Source organism: Homarus americanus, unplaced genomic scaffold (genome assembly GCF_018991925.1).
Source record: "Homarus americanus isolate GMGI-L3 unplaced genomic scaffold, GMGI_Hamer_2.0 scaffold48226, whole genome shotgun sequence".
NCBI classification, from domain to species: domain Eukaryota; kingdom Metazoa; phylum Arthropoda; class Malacostraca; order Decapoda; family Nephropidae; genus Homarus; species Homarus americanus.
Genome location: NW_024730579.1, coordinates 448,499 through 475,780, shown reverse-complemented (window position 1 = coordinate 475,780; position 27,282 = coordinate 448,499). Strand labels below are relative to the sequence as shown.

At 35.8% G+C, this 27,282-nt stretch overlaps 1 protein-coding gene across 2 annotated transcripts; it reads right to left on the bottom strand.

Annotated features, from left to right (window-relative positions):
- Window positions 1-5,260: 5,260 nt before the first annotated feature.
- On the bottom strand, window positions 5,261-27,080 carry LOC121867043 (armadillo repeat-containing protein 6-like). Of its 2 annotated transcripts, none has more exons than XM_042366799.1 (9): window positions 26,941-27,080; window positions 23,261-23,382; window positions 21,157-21,402; window positions 19,384-19,536; window positions 18,855-19,113; window positions 15,512-15,657; window positions 14,657-14,776; window positions 11,229-11,378; window positions 5,261-5,852 (listed from the first exon to the last, which is right to left on the bottom strand). In XM_042366799.1, the coding sequence occupies exons 2-9, from the start codon at window positions 23,375-23,377 to the stop codon at window positions 5,637-5,639; spliced, it is 1,407 nt and encodes a 468-aa protein (XP_042222733.1). In that variant the 5' UTR covers window positions 23,378-23,382; window positions 26,941-27,080; the 3' UTR covers window positions 5,261-5,636. The 2 variants fall into 2 exon arrangements, with proteins under 2 accessions (XP_042222733.1, XP_042222732.1); XM_042366798.1 differs by lacking the exon at window positions 26,941-27,080 and adding an exon at window positions 26,803-26,830.
- Window positions 27,081-27,282: the final 202 nt, after the last annotated feature.

Sequence of the window (27,282 nt, the reverse complement as noted above, 5' to 3'; positions counted from 1 at the left end):
TTTTAATAAAATCTACACAAAACCATCCTTACTAAATTACCATAAAAGCAGATTTTATCACTGGCAGACAAGATTATACATAAAAGGCAGTTAAGCTATTGAATGTACAGTACATATATTGTAAATAATGCATTGACCTTGTCATGGTTAAAGCTCAGGAACAAAAGTAACACTCACAGCAATAACTTTAAAAGAAAGGTATGTTGACTCACTAGCAATATGAGATGTAGACGAACCAGTAGAATATCATATTATACATCAAGTGGTCTTCCACAGTTGATCATTATTGTACTGCACATGGACAATAAAAGATAATTGTGAAATGTTATCTCTCTATGTATTGCACTGCAGTGAAAATCACTACAAGTACTGTACATTTAATATACCATATGAGATAAGGATGGAAACATACTTACAACTGTAATATTTTTCTGGTCTTATGAAAAAGCATAATTTTAAAAATACTAAAGGAAAATCATCAGGTGTAATGTAATTAAGCAAGAAGTGTGTGAGATTGACAGTCATAAGAGCATTCCACACTATGATTGACAACATGAAAACTTGTACAGTATTCTTATTTTTCTTCTCATCAATGTTTTTTCTTATACGTATAGTGAGAGGACAACACTTAGAGTGAACTGTGTTATGATGACTGGGAAGTGATATTTTGTGCGTTTTGTAATTGTAGGGTGTGTCGAATCTTTTGCTTTGAAAATGTGAGCAGTGTCAACCGCTATCATTGTTTTTGTTATCATCTGTTTTTGTGACAATTGCTTTTGCTCTGTTTTTGTGACTGGGAAGTGAGCTGTGTAACTTTGAAAATGTCTGGGAAGGCCAAGGCATCCAAGACAACCATATCTCTGAGGTGAAGCTTGACATTGTTAAGCAGCATGAGACACCCTGAGGCTGTGTGGGAGTCAGTGATGTCTCGACTCTGTCTACAAGAATCCCCTTAGCCTCAAAGGGGACATGTGATGATGACCAGGCTTATTCTTCACGATGTGGTGAGTGCTGTTTGTTTTGCACTGATAGTAGTATTGTAGGAATTGTTTTGTCAGTGATACATGTGTGTTTGGGGACCGCCTGGGAATGTATCCCATTGAACCCCATGTTATAATGCTCCCTATCTACGATAATTCACCTAGTGACGAGTTTTTCAGGAACCTAACCCCATCGTATCTCGAGGTTTACATGTATACACTATAAGAAAAAAAATACTGTATATACTCTGCATGTGTATATGCATGAAGCTAAGTAGTCCATGTACTGTACTATACTTAGACAGATCATGAGAGGAAAGGGTACACAGCTCATGAAAGCATAGGCAGCTTGGGAAATGAATAAAAAACAATGGAGGCTGGCAACATCAAAAGTGCAGAGTAAATGTGATGTAAATCAGGTAGTGGTATAAATTGAGTGACAAGTGTTTGCAAAATGATGTAAAAAGGGCAATCAGACCCCACCCAATGCAAATTCAGCTACAATGTATGCGACTGAAAAAATGTAACTAAATTCCAGCAATGCATTGAAAAATTCACATACATGCGGTCTGAACAAGTGACACCATGGGCAGCAGGACCCAGGTGCCATGCTTTCCCATTAAGTTACAACAGCTCAGTATTGGTAAGGAAAGGTACACATGAAGTGTTAGCATTTAACTGGTGCATGATAACAAGCAAAGGGACTTTAAGCACTTTGTAAGTTTGGGTAAACACAGTGAAGCTGTATACAACATAGCACCTAAACACTGTGTTACCTGGTAATGTCTGGATAACCGAATTGTCCCCATGAACCTGTACAATACATCTGTATACACAGTAAATTAAACTTTACCAAAATTTCCAAAAAGAAAATAGCATTCAGAACTGTGGCACTGGACTGAGATAGAACTGAAGCTTGCTAGTACAGTATTTAGAATGCTGGCTTGTACCGTCACACAACTTCAAAATGGTTTTGAAGTCAAATTTGTTGATCCTCACTGTAATCCAGCTTGGAAGCAGGTTTAGTGGTTTAACTTTCATCCAAGATTGCAGATGTCAATATGAACTTTGACAGCTACAGCATTTCATCAAGTTAAGGTGTTTGTAGAGAGGATACTGATGGTTGATAGGCAGATGAATATTGATGTATTATTATGGCCCACAATTTGAATTTGATAGTACTGTACTGTACTGTACTGTACTGTAATTTTGATTATCTAAATAAAGATATGATACTACATCAACAGGTCCTTACAACTTGTGAAATATATTCAAAATATAGTACATGTATGTACTTAATTATAATGGAATAAAAAAATAAGTGATGATGTTAGACATGGGAGCATGTTCTTAACTACTATTACCTTTATGTTTAATTTTGTTTACAGGCATCCCCCGCGTTACGGAAGGGTTGCGTCCCTGGAAAATTGACCGTATCCCGAAATTCCGGAACGTGAAACCCATTGACTTCCATTATAAAACTGAAGATGTGTTCCTTAGGAATTTTTTTTGGCCCCCAAAAAGTAATTCAAGCACTTTTATGAATGAAAATAAACATTTATAAACACAAACAATACAGTACATTACATAATTTATGATACAGTCAGTTCTGCTGTAACGCGATAGTTGTATTCTTGTAGAACCTCGCATTCTAGAAATTCACGAAATAGAAATAACAGGGCTTATGGAGAAAATGGGGTTAGGTGCAGATTACTCGAAAAAAAAAAAAAAAATTAGTAGTTAGTCTAACACAAAGGATAGCACAGTCTAAATAAATGTTACATTCATATCTAATAATGAAATCATACGGTAAATGTTACACTTTACCTTGAAAAAATATGAATATAACTTGATGGGGGAGAAGGGTGATGTTGAGGAGTCGTGCAGACAGGATTTGACAGTTGTCATCATCAGTATCAGGCACTGGCTGCTTCACCACATAACTTTACATTAGGAAATGCATAGAGGTTCTTAAAACCAGAAAACCATCCACTACTAGCACTAAAGGCAATCACATCATCAGGATTTTCAGCTTTTTTCTTTAGGTCCTCATATATTGATAAGGCTTTCTCTTTAATGGTGAGGAAGCTGGTCCCAGATCGCTTTTTCGTTTGATCTTCTATCCAAACACTTAGAAGCCATTCCATCTCCTCAAGTTCCTTTGGCTGTGATCTCACACTTTTGCGAGCACTCAAGGGTTTTCCAGCAATACAGCTTGCTTTAATCTTTGCTGCATTGTCTCTAATGGTGCGTAAAGTAGACTCCTTTATTCCTGTTGCACGCACAATATCATATGTTCTTTCCTTATTTTCAAAACACTTGACAACATCAAGCTTTTCATAAAGTGTTTTAGCCTTTCTTTTACGATCACCACCGGAAATGCAATCTCCAGAAAGCTTCCTGGAGATATTCTTCTTTTCAATAGTCACAAAATTGGAGAAACAGTAAGCAAAAATCACTGAGGACGCTTAAAAACTTCCCACGCATTTCAAACTGATCGTGTGTGATGTAAACAGAGAGCGTGGGTGTAAAACGCTACGTATTTTGTTTTTCTCTCCTATTTAAAATTTTACAATTTACATATACTGTACAGGTATACTGTATACATAAATATTACATAAATTATTTCTGCAATTCTTCACAAACAAAACACATAAATCATTTGAACATGTGATGTCAAACGTGAACTGTAAACACTGCATAACCCAGCGCCAAGCGACAACAACCATTCATGTGGAATCGCTTTACAGCCAACACGCGTTCACATTTTAAAAATATTGTTCTTCTATTCATCAATCGCGTTACAGCCAATTCGCGTTGACAAAACACGCTTTTCGCAGAGCTCACTGTATACCTACTTAAAACATCAAGTTTAATATCCAATGTAATGCCTTTACGGCTTCTTTTTGCGAGAAATATGCGCGCACAGTGGATGTAAACAATGGACTGACTCCGCATGGCGACACCACGCTTGGCAGTAGCAAACACCAAAAAATCCACACCATACAAATTATAAAAAAAAAAAAAATTATATATCGTGATTTTTTTTTCAATTGTTAAAATTTACCCCAATTTCCGTAAGGGCGGATTTACGGGCCGTATTGCGAAATTATTGGTCATAATTTACAAATTCTGACAGCGAAATTCCGCAACCCGGGGTTCCGTAATGTGGGGGATGCCTGTATTATCATCGCCAAGAATATTCATCGTCATATCTGCCACCATAATCTTGTAAACATTGCTCTTAATGGTGGCTGGCTGTTGTAATGGTGTTAATGAAATGTGATTGGCTGGAATTTTACCATTTGAGTCATTGCCTGAAATTTAAGAAAATGCAACAGATTCCTTGATCTCGGGTCCACACTGATGTTCTGAATATGGGTAATCCTTTACAAGAAATCTCAGATTGTTGGATCCCAATTTACACACCTGAGCTGAGCTCTAATACCAGGCTCAAACCACTGTTCTGAATTCGGACCTCATTGTTTTGGCAAAATGTACTCGCCTAAAAAGATGCAGCAGTCAGTACCCCTTTTGGTCTTCATACTGTACTTTATTTTGCAAAAAATATCACTTATACATGTATCATCTTGAATGAAACCTTCCCTTACACCTCTGAAGGTGGATGCAGTTATAGGAATACAGTGACCATGCTGTATTGACTCACCTGCTGCCGAGACTTTTGAAAGGGAGTGATAAGAGCAGCAAAACGGGATACAGTATTTCATTTCTGCTTGTGTCTCCTTTGTTGACGAGAGGGAAACAGGGTCACCCAGCACTGACAATGACCTCCCCATCACCTTGCCTCCCCTCCTTGCATGTTCTAACAAGCCAAGCCAACCACCACCCTCAGCTGCCACACCCACCTCACTTTTGCAACATAGCACCACAGAATGAACCACCACTTCTGCCCCACCCATTGTGATTGCTTTTGTTACAAGGTATTTTACAATTGTATGCATAGTTAAATTGCCATGGTGAAATGATTTTATAGATAGTTACTGTATTTTACGTACACAGACAAACATGGAGGAAGGGTTTGCGGGGATGTGAGAGAGTTGGAGGTAAGGTCTTTGAGCGAAGCAAACACCTTGAACACTCGGGGTTAATGACCTTGGCGGCAGGCTGTTTTACATGCCGACATACAGTAGTTATTCATACATAATAATTGACAGGGTTTTCCACAAAATATATTTATTCTGCTTACTTTTTGAGTTCGTGAAAGCCTTAAATATATGAAAATAAATTTATAAAAACAGGAATGTCATGTATACCTCTGGTTTATTGATAGATATATTTTTATTCACACAGTTTTTACTCAATCTTATTATAGACAGACTACAGTATTTTAGATGATATATGTATTATACATAATCTTTTTCTAGTTTATATTGCAACAGATTAGACGTGAGGTCTTGTGGAATGAACAACTATAATCTGTTCTGGCACACAGCAGTGAGCAAAGGTAAGGTGAGTGTGCAGAGTAAACAAGGACCCCCTGGTCTTTCAGTCTGTGAGAGAGTCATTAGAAAATAATTTCAAGAAATCCTCCTTCACCGGAAAAAAGAAAAACCAAAGAAAAAAAATAGTGACAATTGTCAAGTATGTACTGTAATGTGCAAGAGATTCCTGCGGCTACCATCAGCTAGTGAGTGTTTATCGGCAGATTTCATGTCCAGTACCCCTCCATTGCTCCACAAAGTCTACTTTAAGGTCCAGGTCCCTAAGTGCTGCCTTAGCCACATCCTTTATTGGCTCTCCATGATTCTGAAGAGCTGAGTTGATCACTTCCTCCACCCCATATTCAATAAAGAGCTGTCGATTCTCTGGTACACGGCACCCAATGTTTCGTATAGCCATGCAACCCAGTTTCTGTGGAAAAAATAAGAAAAGAGATAATCCTTAACTACTGTCATACTGCAACACATTTAAAATATAAAAACAATCACATCTCTCAAATTCTGGAATAATTTCAAGAAAAATACCACTTATGGTTACACTGCAATTTCTACAAATTACCTAGTACATGTAGCATTGTGGTGGCAAGGCTCTGTTGATTTCTCCTTTGTATAGTTTGGTTATTGATCTACTGGTATAATCTTTCTCACTTTACCTCTCATAACTAAGCCTTCTTTATCCAGTTGATCCTGTTCAGTATTTTACTACTGTAGCTTTACTTCTCAGAGGAAATCAAATAAGCCCCAATAAACCACCTTCTCTTAACAGACAGAAATGGAGGATTGATCCATAATATTCAGTATTCTAATTGAACCCATAGCAAGGCTGCTCTTGTTACTGTGCTTGTCTATCAAGCTATGCACCCACTCAACAACTAGGGGGTTGATTTATGGTAATGATCACCAATTCCTCTATTACAACCATCACCCTCACATGAAAGAGATTAGAAACAAACCAGGGAGAGGGATCCAGTGAAGTGCAAATAAAGTCTTTTCAGAAGTCTAGACATCACATAAAAAAAAATTGAGAAGTGACATGTCCAGTATGTGGAAAAAAAACTTTATGTACCACTTCACACTCGTCTTTAGCTACACATTCCATACTAATGAGTGAAATGTAAATTTTTCCCAAAGCCCTATTCTCTTATTTTATTCGAACACAGCCATTGGCTTTCTTACAACTTATTATTGCCAGTCTCTCTTGTCACTGTCCTAAATCCTTCTTCATGAGCATCAACACCACTTGATGCACAGAATGTTCTTATTGTGCTGTGTCACATACTCACCATGCTTTACCACAGAAAGTTTAGCCATGCTTTTCTCTGTTTGCTTGAACAGTTCTGCATGCACCACTATTTTTCACAAGTACAGAAAGAGGTTCTGTAAAATATTTTATTCCAAAATACTGGGGCTTTAAAAAAATGTCATGTACTGTACAGTATTGCCTGAAACCAAAATGACCCCTCCACTTCATCAGGCTCTCATCTATGCTGACATCTTGATATGTTACTGTAATAATTTGAGCTTATTAATACCAGTACAGTATCTTTCACATACAGCAAAATACTTATTTTTACCTTATTATTTGGCTTGTCATTTAAGGATATCATATTGGAAACGTCTTGTTGAGAATTTATTAAGGATCATTATGGTATCAAATTCATCTCCCTATTACAATTAGACATCTTCAGGTAATGAGACCCACTAATCACCCACCCAAGAAAGGGTGACCTGACATTCCATTAGAAGATTAGTAATATGAGACCACTTATGCCCCATCCTACCTCTGCCTGACGTTGAGTCAGGTCAGGTCCCCCAAAAAAACACTTTATCATTTGTCTTTATTCAAGACATCGTCAGGTCATGAGACCCACCCAAGAAAGGGTTACCTGACATTCCATTAGAAGGTCAGTAATATGAGATCACTTATCCCCCATCCTACCTCTACCTGACATTGAGTCAGGTCAGGTCTCCCCTCAAAATACTTTCACTTTAGTCTTTATTCAAGACATCTTTAGGTCACGAGACACACTAATCCCCCAACCAAGAAATGGTGACCTGACATTCCATCCTTGTAAATTCAGTTGCCTTTGAAGACATCTTGAATAAAGACGAAAGCTAAGGTGCTCCAGCGTATACGTACTTAGTTGACTGAGAACTTGATTTAGCGGAAATTTTTAATTAGTTCGTTTAATCGAGAAAATACTGTAATTAGGTAGCCAGACCCATAAAGAGATACAATAGTTAACCCAAGACAAAATAAGAAGTGAATGTAAGAGTGTCACAAGATACTGTCTATCCAAAATCTATTTCACAGCATATACAGTACTGTAGAATTTGAATATGAAAGTTGTAACTCTAAACCACTGAATTTATATGCTCTTTAAACTTTAGTTTTTAATCAAAGTACACTCCAAGATTAAGAACAGAATCAACATGACTGAGTTGTACTTTCCCAAAGTTTAAAGAGCCAAATCACCTGTGCTGTCTTCCCTCCTACCGGTATTTCCTCAGATGACGATAATCTCGGTTTTGCTATCATTCAGCTTAAATTTTCTCCTAGCCATCCAAATCTTAGTATTAGACATCAAGGATTTCATTATCTCCTCAATTTCTTAAACATTTATCATTTGCACATAAAGCTGTGTTTCATCAGCATACAAATGTTAGGCAACACCATGAGTTTCCAGCAGAGATACAAGACTACTGTAAACAGAAGAGGTCCCAAAACTGATCCCTGTGGGACTCCAAACTGCAAAGAGATCGGATCTGAAATGGTTCCATCAACCATCACACATTGAGAGCGCTCTGGCAAATAAGACTCAAGTAGTGAGAGTGCATTCTCACGGACACCAAATGACCAAAGATCCTGAAGCAATAGATGATGATCCACCATGACAAAGGCTGCAGAGATCCAGCAAGATCAGAAGGGAGGACTTTCCTGGTTTATTTTCAAATCATTATTAATTTTATGTAAGGTAGTTTCAGTTGAATGATGCTTCCTATAGGTTGCAACTAATCTGGCATAGTATTGGACAATTAATTGACATATTTTCAGTATCAAGAGCATGTTTCTTAAAAAGTGGATACAATAAAGCCTCTTTCTCAGATCACACAAAATTATCCTCTGCAAAGCATTTATGTATTTATAATTCTACAAATAAAGTCTGCAGCATGTTCATAAGTAGTGATACCTTAGACACATTTACAGGATCAAAATGACAAAACGTCTTCCCTGAATCCTTGATATAGCGGAGAATGTTGTTCACCCCTACAATTTTTAGGAAAAGTGTGGCTTATATTTGTCAAAATACAGTACAGTGGTCCCTCGGTTAACGAGCACAATCCGTTCCAGCAGGTTGCTCGTTAACCGAAAAACTCGTTTACCGAAACTATTGTTTCAATGGGTTTTTGGGTAATTGGTTCCAGCTCACCGAAAATTGCCTAAATTCAACAAAAAAGGTAGAAAAGTACACTTACTTTGAGGTGTGTATGTAGAAGGCTCCTGGATGATGATGATGATGGGAATTAGAATGGGGGTGGAGGAGAAGGGAGAAGAGAAGGCATTGGGGTGGAAGAGAAGTCACCCCATAGCGCCATTTCACCCATAAAATTTTAGTTCTCTTGGTGTAATTCAAGATTATTTTCTTTAAATCAACACTGCACTGTATTATATATTGTCAATATGTAAAATAAATTTCAAAATGACCAATAATTTGCTTGCAAACACAGAAAAAAGTGTTTAGTTGAAGAGAGTCTCAAGCAAGATGTTACCTCCACTGAAAAAAGAGAGACTAACGCCTGTTTGGAGTGTTAACAGGCTGGATGGCGCACCAGAAACAAGTTTCTTTACCTTCACCTATTTCAATAATTGTTAAAATGACTAAAAAAGTTAATATTAAACTTTTAAAATTATTGAATAGTATAAACTTCTTGATATTTACTAAAATACAGGTTGTACCTCTCTAGTCCGGCAACCTCGGGACCTGACCGGTGCCGGACCATGGAAATTCACCCTTTTCCTGGATAGATAGTGACTTGTGCTTATGCTTAGAAGCACTAGCACCACTTTCTCTGCATCATGGTCTCTTTCAAGACATATTGAAGGGTTAAATGTCGTAAAGTAGCTTCTCAAATTTCGCGAGTTTTTAATTCAACTTATTTTATTGGAATACACAAAAAAAAAAATAAATAAAAATTTTGACGGCGGAAACTTGAATTTCGACTGGTTTGAACGGCCCGCCAATGTGCAGACGACGTGCATAATCGTGTAAACAGCGTCATTTCTCTTATGTACAAAAGATTCATTATTGTTTATTACTGAATGTCTTTTTTATTGAATTAATGTGTATGTGTGCAAAATGAGCAATACAATTCATTAATAATACGTAGAATATTAAAACACACGAGGAAATGACACAGCATTGTTTTCGTTGATTACAAAACCAGTGACTGACTGGTTCTACATATAAAACTGAAGAAAATAAAACTTTGGTTGTAGCTGTAGTAAAATTAATATGGTTGTTTTAAGTAATGTTATTTAATGTTAATAAATGGAACAATAGAAGTAGCTAACGATAATGGTAAAGAAAAAAGCGAGATCGCTTATGTAAGTGCGCACACGTGAAAACATATCGTCATTACTTTACATAAGAATATGAAAGCAACACTTATTTAATGTTCATATATATTTTAATTAATGTTTCTGAATTTGTTATTATTGAATTAATGTTTGTGTGTGCAACATTAACAATACAACTTATTAATAATACGTGGAATGTTAAAACACACGAGAAGACGAGACGGCTGCCAGCATTGTTTATGTTAAAGCTTACAAAACCAGTGACTGATTGGTTCTACATATAAAACTGAAGAAAATAAGACCCTGATTGTAGCTGTAGTAAAATTACTGTAAAAAAATAATATGGTTGTTTGAAGTACCTGTAATGTTATTTCATGTTAATAAATGGAACAATATAAGTAGCTAACCATTAATAGTAAAAAAAAAGTGAGACCACGTATGTAAGTGAGCACATGTGAAAACATATTGTCATTACTCTACATAAGAATATGAAAGCAACACTTATTTACTTCTCATATATATTGAAGGGTTAAATGTTGTACACTGTATAGACAAGCAGAGAGAGAGAGCAGTCGAACTGCCGGATGTAAACAAATCTTAATTTCCCGCGGCTTTGTTGTTGTTTTTGTTTACGGGGATTAGCCCACCCGGGCATAGGTCACTGACCCACATTGGGGCCTGAGGGGCAAAAATTTAATCCTCCTGTAATAATAATTCAGATAAGTAAAAAAAAATAAAAAAATAAATAAATAAATAAAAATTGCCTATCTACCTATTGGACAAACTAAAATCGTTCCGGACCACGGGAGTTTCCGGACCACAGAATGCCGGACTAGAGAGGTACAACCTGTAGTAAGGAATTTAAGCCCTAAAACCGATTACTGTATTGGCAGACTATTACTACAGCTGGTGGACCGCCAAATGCAAGCGAAAACATGTTGAGGTCGGCTTGTAAAAAACTCGTTAATCGAGGGATTGCTCGTTAACCGAAGTAAAGAATCTTATGGAAGGTAAATCGTTAAACGAAATCTCGTTAACCGAGGGATCACTGTACTGTATTCAGCTTTCAATTATATTATCAATTTTTAGATTGAACATGACTACTGTATAGGCATAATTTTAATACTCAAAATAACTGAAAAATACTTTATCATGTATTTTTTATCAATCAGAAATTTTACTAATATCATACTTTACTGTACTACTAACCTGCAGTTGCATGTTATTGTAATGAATTTTCATGGCTTGTATGATGGCCTGTCCACCTCCAGCCTGGATGATCTGTTTAGCATGAGCAGGGACCCTCAAAGCCAACATGGAGAGAGCACCAAATCCCTCTTCGCAGACACCTACTACAGCCTGTTGACATAATTTGAAAGTATATAACTTATGCTATTTAAATAAAAATAACAAACTCAGTTGGCATGAAAATATTTGTGCAAATGGTCCTAATCACCTTGTTACCATAATCTGAGATCACAGCTGAACCTATTTTAGCAATAATCCAAGTTTTGATAACTGGAACTTACCAAGTGATCTGTTGAAAGCTTCTTGCCATGGGGGTTATCAAAGCACAAACTAAATATGGAAGCTAAACACCTGATGCTAATAAAGTTATAATGCAGACTCGACAATTTAATGAGTGCTTCTACTGTATTTAGCATGAATGCAAAGATGATAAACCTTATGTATTTGGCAAATACAGGTTGTTCCCAGAGATCTTTCGTGAAGGTTATATTGAAGATTGTCCATTAGGATAAATGTCAGACATATAGTAAGTAAATGAGCTATAGTACAGTATTAGAGCCATGTTAGGAGGGGATGTACTCTTGATATATCTAAGTCTGAGCCTTTCTAGAATCTTAGATTGTGTACTTTGAAGGGAAATTTGTGTGTACGGTGATTTTTGGGGGTCTAAAACGTTTTGCTATGATTGTAATGATGACTTTCTTCCATACTGTGTGTTAGTCCCTGGTGTTTTAACTGAATGTTGGAGATGATGTCTGGTCCTGCAACTTTAGGAATTTTCTATAGCTCTTTGGCCTTGAGTGGTGAAACAGGGTTGGGACTGAGTGTCTTATTTGATTTTTTTAATATCTTGTGATTTCCTTGTTTATTGGGGAAGTTTGAAGTTTATGGATGAATAATACTACAGTATAGTTCATTCTGGTATTTGCTTGTTGTTTGGGATGGAACCAATTGGACTAAGAACAACATTGCTTCTTGTGTGGGGAAAGATTATTATTCTCAAATTTAATCTAAAGGTTTTGTGGTTTAGGTTGTTGACAAAGTTTTTCCAGTTCTATTCCCTTTGGGCATTGGGTGATTAAAAAATAGAAATATCAAACTTATTGGGGGGAAATGATGAGGGTGAGTATATTGGAGAGAGATGAGTGTATAGAGGGGTGACTGTTGGACATATTCTGAGATCAAGTTTTGGAGGATGCTTGTACTAGAAGAATCCTAGTGAGATAAATGGATGGACAGATATATAAATAAATCTCTCAAGCAAACACAAACATATGCACACTGGTGAATACAAAACATGAAATTCTGTACAGGGTTACTTAACACTCTTGGGGTTTTCATATGCAAATTTGCATATGATCTAAATTATGACTTTAGTGTTTTAATATATAAATCTGTGTATGAACTAAACAATAACAATAACATAATTTTGTTTGCTTATGAATGCTAAATATGCGAGACACACATTTGGCAAAGTAGGTGTGATCTGGCATCTATGTAAACTGCCTCCAAGGTTACGTGAGTGACCACACCAGTTGCCCTTTGTGGTTCAACGACACAGGACATCACCTTGACCAACATTTCCCACCATTTTCTCGTGGCTTGTGCTGATTTCTCATTCATCACAGTGATTTCACTAATTGATAACAGTGTTGTGATAGTTTTGAACCATGCTTTGTGTTGCTGGCGAAGGTGGAGGGGTGGGAAACGTAAAAAGTACAAGGTACCACGTGGTGATAGTGTGGTCTTCTCCTGAGGCCTCTCTCGGTGTCCCTGGCCTTTCAACAAACAGTCCTAGTGCGAAAGGAATAGCCCAGCATGCCATTGTGGCTGAAGGGAAAAATAAATAAAAGTGTTGCACATGTGGTATCTCAGTCATCGCAGCACGGCTTACCTCATGACAGCTCGTCTCCCTCACAAGTGTTCACTACCCATACTCCCACTAAAACTGGAGTCAATAGCCTTGTTCAGGCTAAGTACGACACTGTGGGGCACAGAGGAGGGGGGAAAGGGCAGGTAGGGGGGAAGGAACATCACCAAATGCTCCAACATCTAACAACATGTAAGTACAGAAATTCATTTATTTTTGTAAAAAAAAATATATATATATACTGTATATATAATACGTAACTGTATTTTTATGCTTTAGACTTAATCAATAATTTGTAATTATTATTTTACAGTACAGGATATGAAATTAAAAAATAATAAGCATTTATAAACACATTATTTATAATTTATGTAAAAAATATAGAAACTTTGAGTGAGGAACATTTGCATTTGGGAGCTTGAGTGACAGCCAGGCAATACAATTTGTGTTATACTCGCACTTACGTATGGATTTAATAATTTTATTGTGACTACGTACCCATATAAAACTATTGCTAAATATTGTATTTACAATGCTAATGCAACAAACACAACCTTTTAATCTCCATCAGAAATCTTGCTGTGACTCAAGATGTACAATTATCTTTTGCGCTCCGAGGGAAAAATTAATACAGCTCCTCCCCGACTTACGACCTACTCGACTTACGACCACCAGGACATACGACTGCCTCAGTCATACCAAAATTTTGTCAAATTACGTATTTTCGAGTCCCAACGTCAGTGATTGCGCTGTGTACTGACAAAATTTTCGTTTGTAATTCACTTTAAAATGGCTGGCAAGCTTAAAAGTGAGAGTTTTGTGGTGCTGAGAAGAAAAAGAGACACCCATTTTAGATTTTCTATGTATTAAGCATTTTCGACTTACGACCTGGATTTGGGTCCCAAACCCCGTCCTAAGTCTGGCAGGAGCTGTAATCTGTACTCGGCCTGGGCGTGCTCATCGAAACGCATAATTTACACTACTGTTACCTAGCAAAATTTATATTTTTTTCACAACTTTTCCTCTATAACTATTTTTTGCTAAATACGTACACTTTATAATGGAATAAGGTTCATATTGCAAACACGTGAAATAACAAAGGTACGTATAAAGTAATGTACAAACATTTTCATTAAGCGTAAACAAAAAAATTGTGTTCTACTCGCGTTTACGTATAGAAATAATTTTTTTTAGCGTGATTACTCATATAAAACAGTTTGTAGATAATTTATTTACAGTGCTAATGCAACAAACCCCATCTTTTTATCTCAAATAGCAAGCTTGTTATGACTCATTACGTACAATTATCTCTCGTGTGGTACAGTCAAGTGCAGTGAGTTTAGTGACCAGCCAGATCCCGAGCGTCTTGCCGGAGAGCACCTCCCTAAACCCAAGAGTGTTAATCTATTCTCCTAGCCAGTTTAGCAATCTCTTGTTTTGTGAGTTAAATCAGCTCTGGTTGAATCAAACAAAAGAAAAATCTTTTCAGCATGTTGAATAGTAAAGAAAAGAAATGTACCTGATGTTTTATAATGGCAGCAATGATCAGCTGGCTGACACCAGACTTCATTGCCTCGGTCTTCACCTTGTCATTGCCCACCATTGCCTTCAAGAGTGACATTGCCTGTTTATTTATAGCCTGAAACAAGAAGAAATACAATGATCTTTATCTAATTAAGAGAAAAATGTAATAGTCAATAATATTACTTAAATAATGTAAATAATTTATGGGTACAGGTGCTCCTCTACTTAAGAACGTTCAACTTACAAACTTTCAGATACAAACATCATCACTGAGGGGGTTACCTGCCAGAACAGGTGTTTAATGTGGATCAGACTGGATTATTTTGAAGAAAATTCCAGATAGAACAAACATTACCTAAGAGGCAAAGAGTGAGCCAGGTTTTAAGGGCATAGCTGTACTAAGTATCCATAATCTTTTAATTTTTTACAATATGTTTGGTATCTACAAGAGTAAAGTTGGACTTACAAACAAGCCTCAGGAACGTACTGTAACTCGTTCATAAGAAGAGGAACACCTGTATTTGGATAAAATACACATTCCTCCCTTTTTTGCTGGAATCAGAAAACTTCCAGCAAAACAAAATAAAAACAGAAGTTGGGAACACAATGCTGAACATGAAAGTAAAGTCTAATTGGAAGGTACTGTAGGATTTTATCATTATAATTAAATCAAGAATATTCTGGAGTTAAAGTAATAAATGCTTACCTTACAAATTTTATTTAAATATACAGTAAGTCACTAATGGTGGATGTGAAGCCCCTTCAGAGAATACATAATACAGTATATGCTTTAACATATCCAACAGTAAGACACAGTAGAGAAAAATAAACAATAAAGAACATGTCTTACAGGATGATCAGGAAATGAAACGAAGACATTGTTGATGACATGCAGCGCTCCGTGATCCACAATTTCTTGACAATACTCAGCTCGCACACACAGTTTACCGACAGTGGAAAGTAACTCACTTGCTGTGTCACTATCCTGAAGCCAGTCTGAAGATGAGGATAATTACTCAATATTTTATTTTTATGAATGTTCTGTTTCTGCAATTTTGTAATAATAGAAAGTACTGTGTAGGTGAGGGACAAAAAATTCAATTTAAGAGAATAAATTTCCCCCAAAAAATTTGTCAAGAACTCATTATATATCACATGTATTTCACAATATGTTTACTGTAGTCATTTGGTGTGCAGCTTTGTTCACACGCTTTTTATGTGAGTCATGAAAGGCTAAGTGTTCTGACCACTTATCATGTTATTTCACCCTTTAATTTCTTCACTATGGGGATGTCAAATAATTTTAGTTAGCACAAGGGGGTTAAATAAAGAGCAACATGTCTGGAAAATGCCTTTTAAGTCAAACTGATAGTGAAAATACCAAAAAGCAATACTAGAGTGACTCCTTGCTTAATGCACTAAACATTCCTGAAAAGTGCCATTTTACGTGAAATTGCATTAAGCAAAACAATATTTCCATAAGAAATAATGCAAATGATTGATGAAGCATTCCATCATATACAGTATAGTACTGTACAGTATTAAATTTTACTGGCCAAGCTTACTAATTATACCATACAAAAGATATCTGTTATTGGGAATATCCAATACAAGGGGTCCTTGCTATACAGTGTACTGTACTGGTATAGGCATCCCACAATTTGTGATGTGTTTACGTTCCTGAAAAATCCATTGTAAGTCATAATATCGTCATAATATCGTATATCGGGATAATTATAACATGGGGTTCAATGGAATATGTTCCCAGCCAGTCTGACACCCACACGTATCACCGGAAATAAAATTCCTACAATAAAACCATACAGTACCTAAAACACAATAAAAAAACACTCACCACATCATTAAGAACAAGTCTGGTCATCATCACATGTCCCCTTTGAGGAAAAGGGAACTCTTGAAGGTGGAGTGATGTCACTCTGATTCCCAGACAGCCTCTGGGAGTCAAGCTTCACCTTCCCAGACATTTTCAAAGTTACGCTACTCACTTCACAGTTATAAAACAGAATGAAAGCACTTGCCACAAAAACAGAGCAAACGATGATAACATAAATACAATGATAGCTGCCAACATTGCCCACATCATGTTCACAACAACAGAAGCGAAACACTTTAGTTAAAAAAAATAGGAAAAATCACTTTACAGTCAATAAAACAGAGTACTTGTACTGTACAATGTGAACATTAGTGATATCCTTTCACTGCAAGGAGGAAAAAACAAAAAGGTAAATAACAACACCGATACTGATGAGTGAGCACCAATGCCATTGTCATGCACTAAATAACAACAGAATTTGCGGAAAATTCATTTCAATGTGATAGCGTGCCATATGAATAAAGAAAAAATATGTAGTATACTGTACAGCAGGGCTATTCAAATACTTTAAGATGAGGCTAGATTACGAAATTGAAATTGAAATTTTTTACTTCCAATTTCTGATCTTAACACTTACACACAAATAAAAATCAAACAATTAACAGTTTAAATTCTCTTTTAAGTACTTTTGTTTAACTGTTTTGCAAAGAATTCATGTATTTAAACATACATAAAAATGTAATTGGCTACACTAAGTGCAAAAGTGAACACTTTGTGGTTAGGCAACACTCAACAGATTTCTGTCTAATTCTGTATATGTGTGACAAGTACAGTACAGTACCAGTTTATCATCTGATAGGCCACACATCTATACCTTTGATACATTTCTCCTATAATGGGAAAAATTACACTTCTTGGATCTTACAAAAGCAGCAAAGTTAGGGTCATAAGTAAACAGAGTGATGTGTAGACACTGATGGAGATGCTGACTAATGAGGGAATAATGATTGTTTTTATGGCATTCATATGTGAGAATGAAGACTCACACACATATGTTGAGCCAAACATTTTCAGGATAAACAGTGCAAGTCTCCTTGTGTGTGGAAACTTCTCCTGGCTGATTTCCTTAGTCCAGAATTTTACACATCCCGCAGACTGCATTGACTGTCACAGGTCAATTGATGATTGGATATCAACAAGTTCGAATTGTATGGACAAGGACAATCAGAGGTTTAATCAGAATTACTCAGAATCAATCAAAGGGCCAATAGAAATAAAAGGGTCGGATTTGGCTTGTGGGCTGCCAGTTGAATAGCCCTGCTGTAAGTAATATCCCTATTAGCCGGAACTCTCCAATTCCCAGAACTGAAATTGGATTGGAATTTTTCCGGGAAAACTCTCTCCATTTCGGATCTGTGATCGAGTTTCTGATATTCAAAATCAGGCATATATAATGAGAAAATTCCAGAAAACCTCTCCAATTAGTTTTTTCTGGGTCTAGGAGCAAATTTTAAGGATGAAATAATGCATAATTCAGGAAAATTTCAAGAAACTTTCTCCAAATTTTTCTGTTCAGGGTCTGGGAAAAAATTCTGAGGATGATATAATGTGCGATTTCCAGAAACTTTTCCCAGTAACCGGAAAAATTCCGGGAAGTGGGATTTTTCTTGGTTTGAGAGAGCCGTTTCATTACCGGTACATGGAAATCTCTCATCCTTGGAAGACCTCTGCAAAACCAGTAACCTGTAATATTTGATGGCAATGCTTGGAGGTTTTTGAGCATTTTCATCATGTTCTAGAACTAAAATTTCCTCCATAACAATGTATATAGTATACTATTGTTTATGGTTAAACAGGTTTCTTTATAGTAATTTTAAGATATGTAAAACTTTTCATGAATGCAACAATTTTGTGAAAAAAGGTAAATTTATATGTTCATACAACTGGAGCCCCCAATTATTTTGGAGTGTTTGTAAAGATTCCCCCCAAAATTCCATAAGCATTTGTCACGAAGCAGCTATTTTTTTTCTTAAATTTTCTGTATCAATATAAATTTGTCTGACTTTACATGTTGTACTTATATAATTTATTTAGACTCCTTTAAGTAACAGGAGCTAAGCACATAAGTAACCTTTTCCCCAAACTAAAAACTTATAAATTTTGCATGAACATTATAATTTTATATGTGGGCTTAAATGTCCGTTTCACCGCAGACAAGTGGGAGTGAAACAAGGTTTTAAATACATTACAGACCAGCTAATTAATGTTAATGTTATCTAGTTTTAACTACTCAAAGATGTAATCACAGCACCAAAGTTTCTAAAATAAATCTAAATTTCTCTTATGAAGTAAAACTCACCCTTAATCATGTCTAGACTAATTGCAATGAGCCCATGTTCCTCAGCCAGCAGTCTTGCATGTTCGTGGGCCTTACCAAATGCTTGTCTAATGTCATCATCAAGTGTGTATGCTCTGAGAGCCTTGCTTGTTGCCTTCACTACTCGGGAATTAGACTTTTGAGCTTGTAATAATGCTACCAAAGAACCGAGAGCTCCTGCTGCTACAAGATTCTGTCTGTTAACTTCATGCTTCAAACAACATTCAGTGGACCAGCGAGCCTGAGATATACAGTATATAACAGATCAAAACATATAAAGTAGGCATGACTAATTACACATTCTTACATAGCCTGCATAAAAGAAATTAATTAGACCACTGCCTGTCTTTTTCTAAAAATTATATCTTATGCTTTATCATGATGTACAGTACAGTATTATATCTTATGCTTTGATGAAATAAATTGTTTAACTAGTTGTAAACAGAGGAGCAAAAACATTATATTAAAAAATTTCAGGTTATAATTTCACAAAAACACAACAATACTTCACCACATATTCTGGAATTGTAGGATTATCACTATATTTTGAGTCTTCAATAAGCTCCATCAAAAACTGAATTCCCTCTCCAGTCAAAATATCTGGATTCAATTCTGTCATTGCCACCATGGCCTTCAATGATGGCCCCAGCAGAGCAGGGTCTCTCTGAAATGGTTTTATTAATAATAACAGCTGGTTTTGTGTTTCTCAAAAGTGCCAGTTCTTCTAAAGAATTCACTCGCGCTCGAAACACTATCAAGTTAAACTTGAGAATGAAAGAAATACCGCACTACAATAAAAGATCACAAAAGGTGACAGTTTGACTTCTATCATTCATATACTGTACCTTTAAGCTTTAACACTTCCTAAACCATGTAATTCTCCATAACTGTACCCTGTTCAGGGTCATAAGCTTTCAAGAAAAGAAAGGTTTTAAGTTGTTTCTTAAAGGCCTCCACAGAAATCAGCTGCTTCTTGGAAGCAAGCAACCAATTGACAATCTGGGTGCTGTACAGAAAAAGGATCAGGCAGCAAAAGATCATTTCCATACTGCTCTAGGCTCCTCATTAATGTGTAGTCAGTGGAATTAGTAAGTTGGCCAAACATTAGTGTCTTAAAAGTCATTAGGCAGAGTTTGAACTCATTCTAGCTTTAATTGAAAGATTGGGGTAGTGGAAGTCCTCGGCCAGAAAGCAAAAATAAGCCTACCCCAGTTCAACACTGCTTGAACTTTCTTCATTAGATACCATATTTTACGACATAAACTGTAAGACTCATGGCCATAAAAAACGTATATTTACCCAAAAATACGAGATGGAAAACAGCCATAACACCTCACAGCTTGACCCAGTAGCCTGGTGGTTACAGTGATGAGTCTAACCTGGCTACAATGCTGCCAGTGGTGTTAACAGATGCAAATAATATGAAAAGAAAGTTATCTGTATAAAGTATCTTCATTTGTATCAGGTATTTGTAGATTTAAAATTAAAGTTGCAGGTATAGCATTAATGCTTGTAAGAGTTCAGAAATGGTTACTGCTTAGCTACTTCTGAAGAGTTGGGTGTCTGCCATGTGTACAGTAGTTATAAATCGAGCTTTTATATTTACAATAATTATTTTTTTAATTAATTAAAATATAATACAGTACTGTAAGGTGTTTAAGTAAGCAATAACATATTCTTAATTCTGAAGTTGGGTTAGGTAGAATTTAGCCTAATAGAGACAGCAACTGGAGGCTTCATTAGCTTACGGGAGACTTCAACTTCACTTATAGGATGCAGGCCGAATTTTTTTTCTTCACATTACACGCAAAAATTATGTCTTATATGCAGTAAAATACGGTAATTAGGTAGGCAGACCCAAAAAAGATTTACAATAGTCAACCCAAGACAAAATAAGTGAATGTAATAGTGTCACAGTGAAAACATCGTATTTTATTAAAAGCTAAAGGGAACAGTTATTTTTCTTTCTGAATGATGTGAATTACAAACATCATATAGTTACTGGTGAGACACTGTACCTTTGGATAATCAAAAAAAAGTTTCTCATTTCTTTATAATACTGCAGTCATGTTCTATCCAGATGTCTTGAACAATTTTGGTGTTAATCCACCAAAGAATTGTTCCACTATTGATCAGCACATTTGATAGTTTATTGTTTGCTGAGTGCACAGGACTAATACACAAGGAGGAAACCAAGTCCTCAACAAAAGCCAGAAAATGAACACAGGACCATTCACTTGCAAGGCAAATATTATACCACTGAAGAAAAAACGTTTTAACTTACCTGAACTTTTTTCAAAAGTTTAAGGAGGACTGCATAAGCACCGTGGTTATTTGCCATGACACGATGAGCAATGGAAACTTTACACTGGGCAGAGAAAGTGGTTAGGGGCCCCTGTATGTCTTCAAGCACAGGAGAACCATCTGCTGCATTACGGAGTTTCTCTAGAGCGATGAGAATATCATGTACGATAGTCTTCTTGTCTTCACTAAGTCTCATGTTCTTTACAATGATTCCAAGATGCACACCCTGCCATAGAAAAAAAAATCATAACATACAGGTAAATAAAAATTGGGTATGAATATCAGTGACAATCAGGACTTATTTATAATTACGGTACAGGTAATTAATAACTTTGCTGTCAGTGGAGGCATTATAACCAGAATGGATCCTAAAATCCTCTTTTGAGATTGTCTATAGCTTGGTGGCTCAAGAAAAGTGTCAACTATGATTTCCAGGGTTGAATCCTTGGAACCCCTAATATGGTGTAGCCATGACTAATCTTATGATTACTCTACCTCCCTGATACAAGCACTGCCATGTGTTTTACCAAACTGGATGGGATAGCCATCTTGGATGGATTCCAGAATACTCCATTCAGTTCAAGGTAACTTTCACTACCCACTAGGTCCTAGGAGGAGGGAGGCTATGGGCTCAAGTCAAAAAAAGTGGTTCCATAATCAATCCTGCATAAATAACCTAACACCTTTGACTTGGTGGCTCAATTATCTAAAGCTAGCTAGAAGTGCCTATAAAGTGGTTCATTTGCTGGTGTTTTTTGCTGAACACTAAAATATCAGGGTTGGTAAAACCCATTGTTAAAGAAAAGATTTTAATGACATTATGTTGGTTTAATAAATTTAAAGTAAAGCTAGATTCAAATTTGATTGAATTCTGTTCCAATTAGCAGGTACTGTACCAGTATAATTTTCATTGCTATAAAGTACATGAAAACATTTATTTTCTTTTGTATTTTTACAATAAATTATAATTTACTGTACTGTATTTAAAGAATTTAAGATTTGCTTATTTATAAAGTTTGATAATTTGCCCTTCTTAAAATAAAATGTGTCATGCAGCATAGAAAATTATTTACATGGTTGACAATTCTTACGAACGATAATACAAGAGAATATATACAGTAACACGAAATTACCAAAAAGACCTAGAACAAGGGTAGTTGTGGAGAAAAGCAGTAGGAACTGAACATACAGTTTTTGACAAAGCAGGATGTAGACATACAATACAGTACTGTACTACATTACCTGTATTACTGTTTAGAAACCAAGCATAAGCCTAAGCAAAGGACCCTCCTGGAAATATGCATCTGACAGCTTTGTCGACTATACTTGGCCAAGTTGCCTTACTGTTTACAATTTTTGTTTACCTGCCCTGCCTTGGCACACAGGAAATTGTATACTCCCATGGACTACATGCACTGTATACTGTACCTACATTGTCTATATTCATGCTGCATTGCATAAATGCATACAGTAGTTTATAAACAAGCTTATGCAATTGTAAACCTGTATGACAACTTTACTGAGTAATTATTATTGTTATTATTATTATCATTGTAGGAGCATTAAAATACTTTGATACATGGCTTCAGGATGTAGTGTAAAGAAGATATCCATATTATGAAGTAGGTTGTATCCATATGCTTGGTCATAGCTTCAAATTTAACTTAAAATTTTAAAAGTGACAGTCCCTTTAGTATCACTGGTGATGGACATCTACTACAATATACTGTAAATCATTAAAACCATCTGGAAATAATCAACACAAACTTATTAAAAACCAATGAAAAAGAAAAGGCAGATGGGTAACAGATTGGTTGTGTGGTGTACAGTATCTGATTTCCTGCCTGTGACTATATCAGGGGGTAACAAGTCTCTACTGTCTGAAGTGTTATACAGTGTACTGTAATTTTTACAATAGTGCCACAACTCATCTAATATAAAGCAGAGAATGCATATTTCATATTTTTTATCTTAAACTATTTGAAGCATAGAGTGTATTACAGAGAATCTGGTGCAATAGAAGATACATAAATTAAGATTTCAGGATTTTACTAAATTATATCTTTATCAAAATTAAATCTTACCTGAGCTTCGAACTCTTTTATGGCTTCATCTATGGCTTCATCAAGGGGTGAGTCAAACTCTGTTACATTCTCTAATACAACACTGTCAAAGGTTTCTTGATATACGACCTTCGCCATCTTGCCTGAAGTAAATGTAATTAATAATTAAAATGTGTTGCTGTATAGTATATAATTTCTTTGTTAACAAGAAATTATATGTGTATACACTATACTGCAATATACAGTACTGTAATCTGTATTTTAGAGAAACATGCAATAGACATGTAATTAGCACTTAATGAAGAAGATAGTAAATTTATTTTTCTTGAACTAGTTTTTTTATTTTTTATCAAGATTCTTTCACAGTTTTACTGAAACTACGGTAAACATTATTTCTCACCCCCCGTAAAAAAAAAGTACAGAACATCAGAAATAATAAAATAAAATTTCTCTAAGTTCACAAACAACAGCAATGCCTTCATTGCTTCCATAGGCTTGTAGTAAATATGAGTGCAGTGTTGATCTATTTGTGAGAGAGAATGACACAAACCATCCAAACCTAACTTAATGAAATACATCCCACGACATTTTAGTAAAGCTGGTTAGGTGTAGTTGGCTCATGTCATCTGCTTTCATATGGGATTTAGAAACATATAATCGTAACTGTCATATCTTAGATATATAATGCAAGTGTTGTTGCTTCTTAAAATATTCCACACATTTTTTAAATTTATTAAGTTAGAAAAATCGGTTTTGATAACCATAGTTTGTCCTAAACACAGATTTGAGGAATGACTCCATAGAATAAAAACTTTCTTACCTCGAGAAAATTACAAAAAAAGTATGAGGAAAACAATTTGTGTGATATAGTATAACTTTTTACAGTACAGTACAGTACAGTACAGTACGTACAGTATTTTTGAGGGAGGTACTACTGCCCGGGAGGATACTGGAAGCATAATGGTAGACCCTGCTGCTATATGGCATCACAAAAATTGTGACCAATTCCCAGGTTGCTGATCTGACTTTCTGTCTCATTTACCGGGTACACACAATTGTAGGGTCTCAATTGTTTCTCTTACTTGACAACACAACATACATATAACATTTCTCACTATTGATATTGTTAATTTTTGTATTTCTTTATAGTTCTTTATTATTATTATTATTATTATTATTATTATTATTAGTATTATTATTAGTAGTAGTAGTAGTATTATTACAGTGTTATTTTTATTATTATCATTATTATTTTATTTTACTTTTTATTATAAATTTTATTTACAATGAATAATTCTTACATTTTCGCCCCCCAGGCCCCGATGTGGGTCAGTGGCCTGTGCCCGGGTGGGGTAATCCGTAAAAAAAAAAAATTATATATATATATATATATATATATATATATCCGATAGTTAATTCTAACAGGCTCCCTGTGTCTGCCATATTTATTTTGGATTAAATTAATTTTCACAGAAATTATTTTTCTTTTAAAAGAATAAAATACAAAACAACTGTAGTATTTTTGGCCAATTTATGTACATTATTTTAGTTCTAAAAAATAAATATAATTTCTATGAAAATAAATGTTCGATCAGAAACATAGTGCACAAGAGGAAATTATTGGCATCACTTCCCAGCAATAAATAATTACTAGCATTAAATTGATACTATGCAAATTGTACTCCTGTATTTTTTTTTTCATTTTCTTGAGGTAAGATAGATTTTACCTTCTTTGGAGAAATTTCCTAAAGCTGGTGCTAAAAGCATGCCATGGCTGTCAAACATTACTGAAAATTTCTTGTTACTAATTGAGGCTGTGGCTGTGTGGTTCCTGGGTAAGTCAACCTCAACAAGTGCATATTAGAAAATATATACAGTAAAAGAGAGAACAGATTTGTAAGTACAGTATGACTCTTTGATATATATATTTTTTAAATCCAAATATATTTCAAGCAACTACTGTATACCAAAGGTACTCAATTGGTGGACTGCCGTTAGCTTTGGTACAAACCCCAGTCCAAATGGAACTAGTAATCTGAATGGAACTAATTGATCTTCAAGAAAATGTACCCTTGATAGAAGAGGTTGATAATTGTGATTCCATCGCATTCTATCTCAAGTTAGTTCCCCTCATCTTCACAAAGTTGCTTTACATATCCTCACAATGTTTGGCTCCACTTACCAGTGTGAGTCTGCTTTCTCAGCCATGAATTTAGTAAAGAACAAATACTGCTCCATCATCACCAATGAACACCATCATTGTCTTAGACTGGCTATCACACTATTTGTACCAAAGATCAGGGAATTGGCAAGAAGCACGAAGTGTCACTTTTCACACAAATGATGATTAATCACACAATTCAACATGTACACTCAGGGTCAAAACTAATCATCCCCCCTTTTCGTATTTAACAAAGAGGGATGAATAATTACTTTTGAACAGGACTGTACATTCTATAATTGCAATATTGTGTGCACTACAGAGATTTAGTTTATTTATTTTCATTCATCATTTCTCCTTCAACAAGAGTGCAATGTTTGACAATTTTTGACCACAAAATACATACATTACCTTCAGTGTTTTATTGTGTTAAAAGATAATCAGTTTTTTCCTTTTGTTCATCTCCCCCCCCCCCCAGTCTGACTCTTCAGCAAGATGGATGGGTGGTTACTTTTATGACTTCTTTTGATCCATGGGCTCTTATTCATTTTTTAATTCATTTGCACTGTCAACAGATTTTGAGATTATAAATGCATGTACTGTACATGGAAATAGACTGATACAGTACGTATGTAATGGATTCCTCCCCTACAAGAGCCGTTTGTCGCTGAGTAGCCGAACCTTCTCGAATTCCCCAGCCTACGCCTCCAGCGCCGCCTACGGAGCGGGGGTCAACTATCTACCCACGCCTACCCCCGCCTTATAAGACCTGACACCGCTGTGACCAGCCTCTTTCTACTCACTGCCACCAGCAAGCAACACCTCCTCCTCCCCACCAGCCTGGCGGCTCCCGCCGGCGTCCCACAAGCTGTGTGTCCTCCTCTGGGCACGTGTACCCTTCATTTGTTTGATATTGCCTCATATTAAATGAAGTCTCATCCAAATCTTGACCATCTAGAAAATTTGTGTAACTGAACCTTAACATAGAGTATTTGAGTACCCCTGAACTATACCCTTCAGCTGTATGCTTCAGGTACTAATTCACTCCTGGAATTTTCTGAAAATATCCTTCATCACTTACTGTAACATTGAAATCTTTTCATCCCATGATAATGAAAATATATTTTTTTTTTTATAATGTTTACAGTATATAAAATAAAAATACATACACAAGGCACTAATCCTTCAATGTGTAACCTCTACGAATAAATGACCTTCATCCCTGATGCTTTCAGTAAAATTCATGAACCAGTTTCTGAGATACAGCTGTTCTTTCCTAGTACAATACTGTACCTCTAGCAGCAGACCTACTACTGCTTCATAAAGCAATCTATATAATTCTCTTGAGGCTTTGTCTCAAAAGACCTCACAAACTTAGCTTAGAAAGCAAATTTTAACCTACTGTCAACACACATTTGTCACAACAAAGAATCACAGTTGTATAGTATTATTTAAACCGGTTATATTAGGGATTCTCACTAAATTTACAGATATACTATGTTAATTTTTTCCAATCTAAACCAGCTGAAAAGTAGTTTACCTATAAAGCTACACGGAGACAATGGCTTTCACCGTTGACTGTGACAGGTGACAGTTGAACACTCCCTGTGGGTGGCCAGTCAAGTGAGGCAGCCAGTCCACACACTCCGATACCTTGCCAAGTCTACACCATGAACTTTTTTAGTTTAAAATTACTTTGGTGCAATTAAAAAAATATGAGAACTCAATAATATGCAATTAATGGTATAGAGAATAAAGTAATCTCAAAGTCGGTTAAATTTTGTTGGTTAATACGGTAAATTAAGGCGAAGTGTGTACCAACAAACGAAAACGGACAAATTACTGTAAACATGGAAATAATATATAATACTTAAATAATTAT

What these genes read in the sequence shown, in the direction of transcription:
- LOC121867043 (XM_042366798.1), bottom strand. An exon ending in TAAAAGAGTTCGAAGCTCAG is followed by an intron (nt 21,403 to 23,260) that starts GTAAGATTTAAT and finishes TTTCTATGGCAG; the next exon opens with GGTGTGCATCTTGGAATCAT. An exon ending in ACAATAACATGCAACTGCAG is followed by an intron (nt 5,853 to 11,228) that starts GTTAGTAGTACA and finishes TTTTTTCCACAG; the next exon opens with AAACTGGGTTGCATGGCTAT.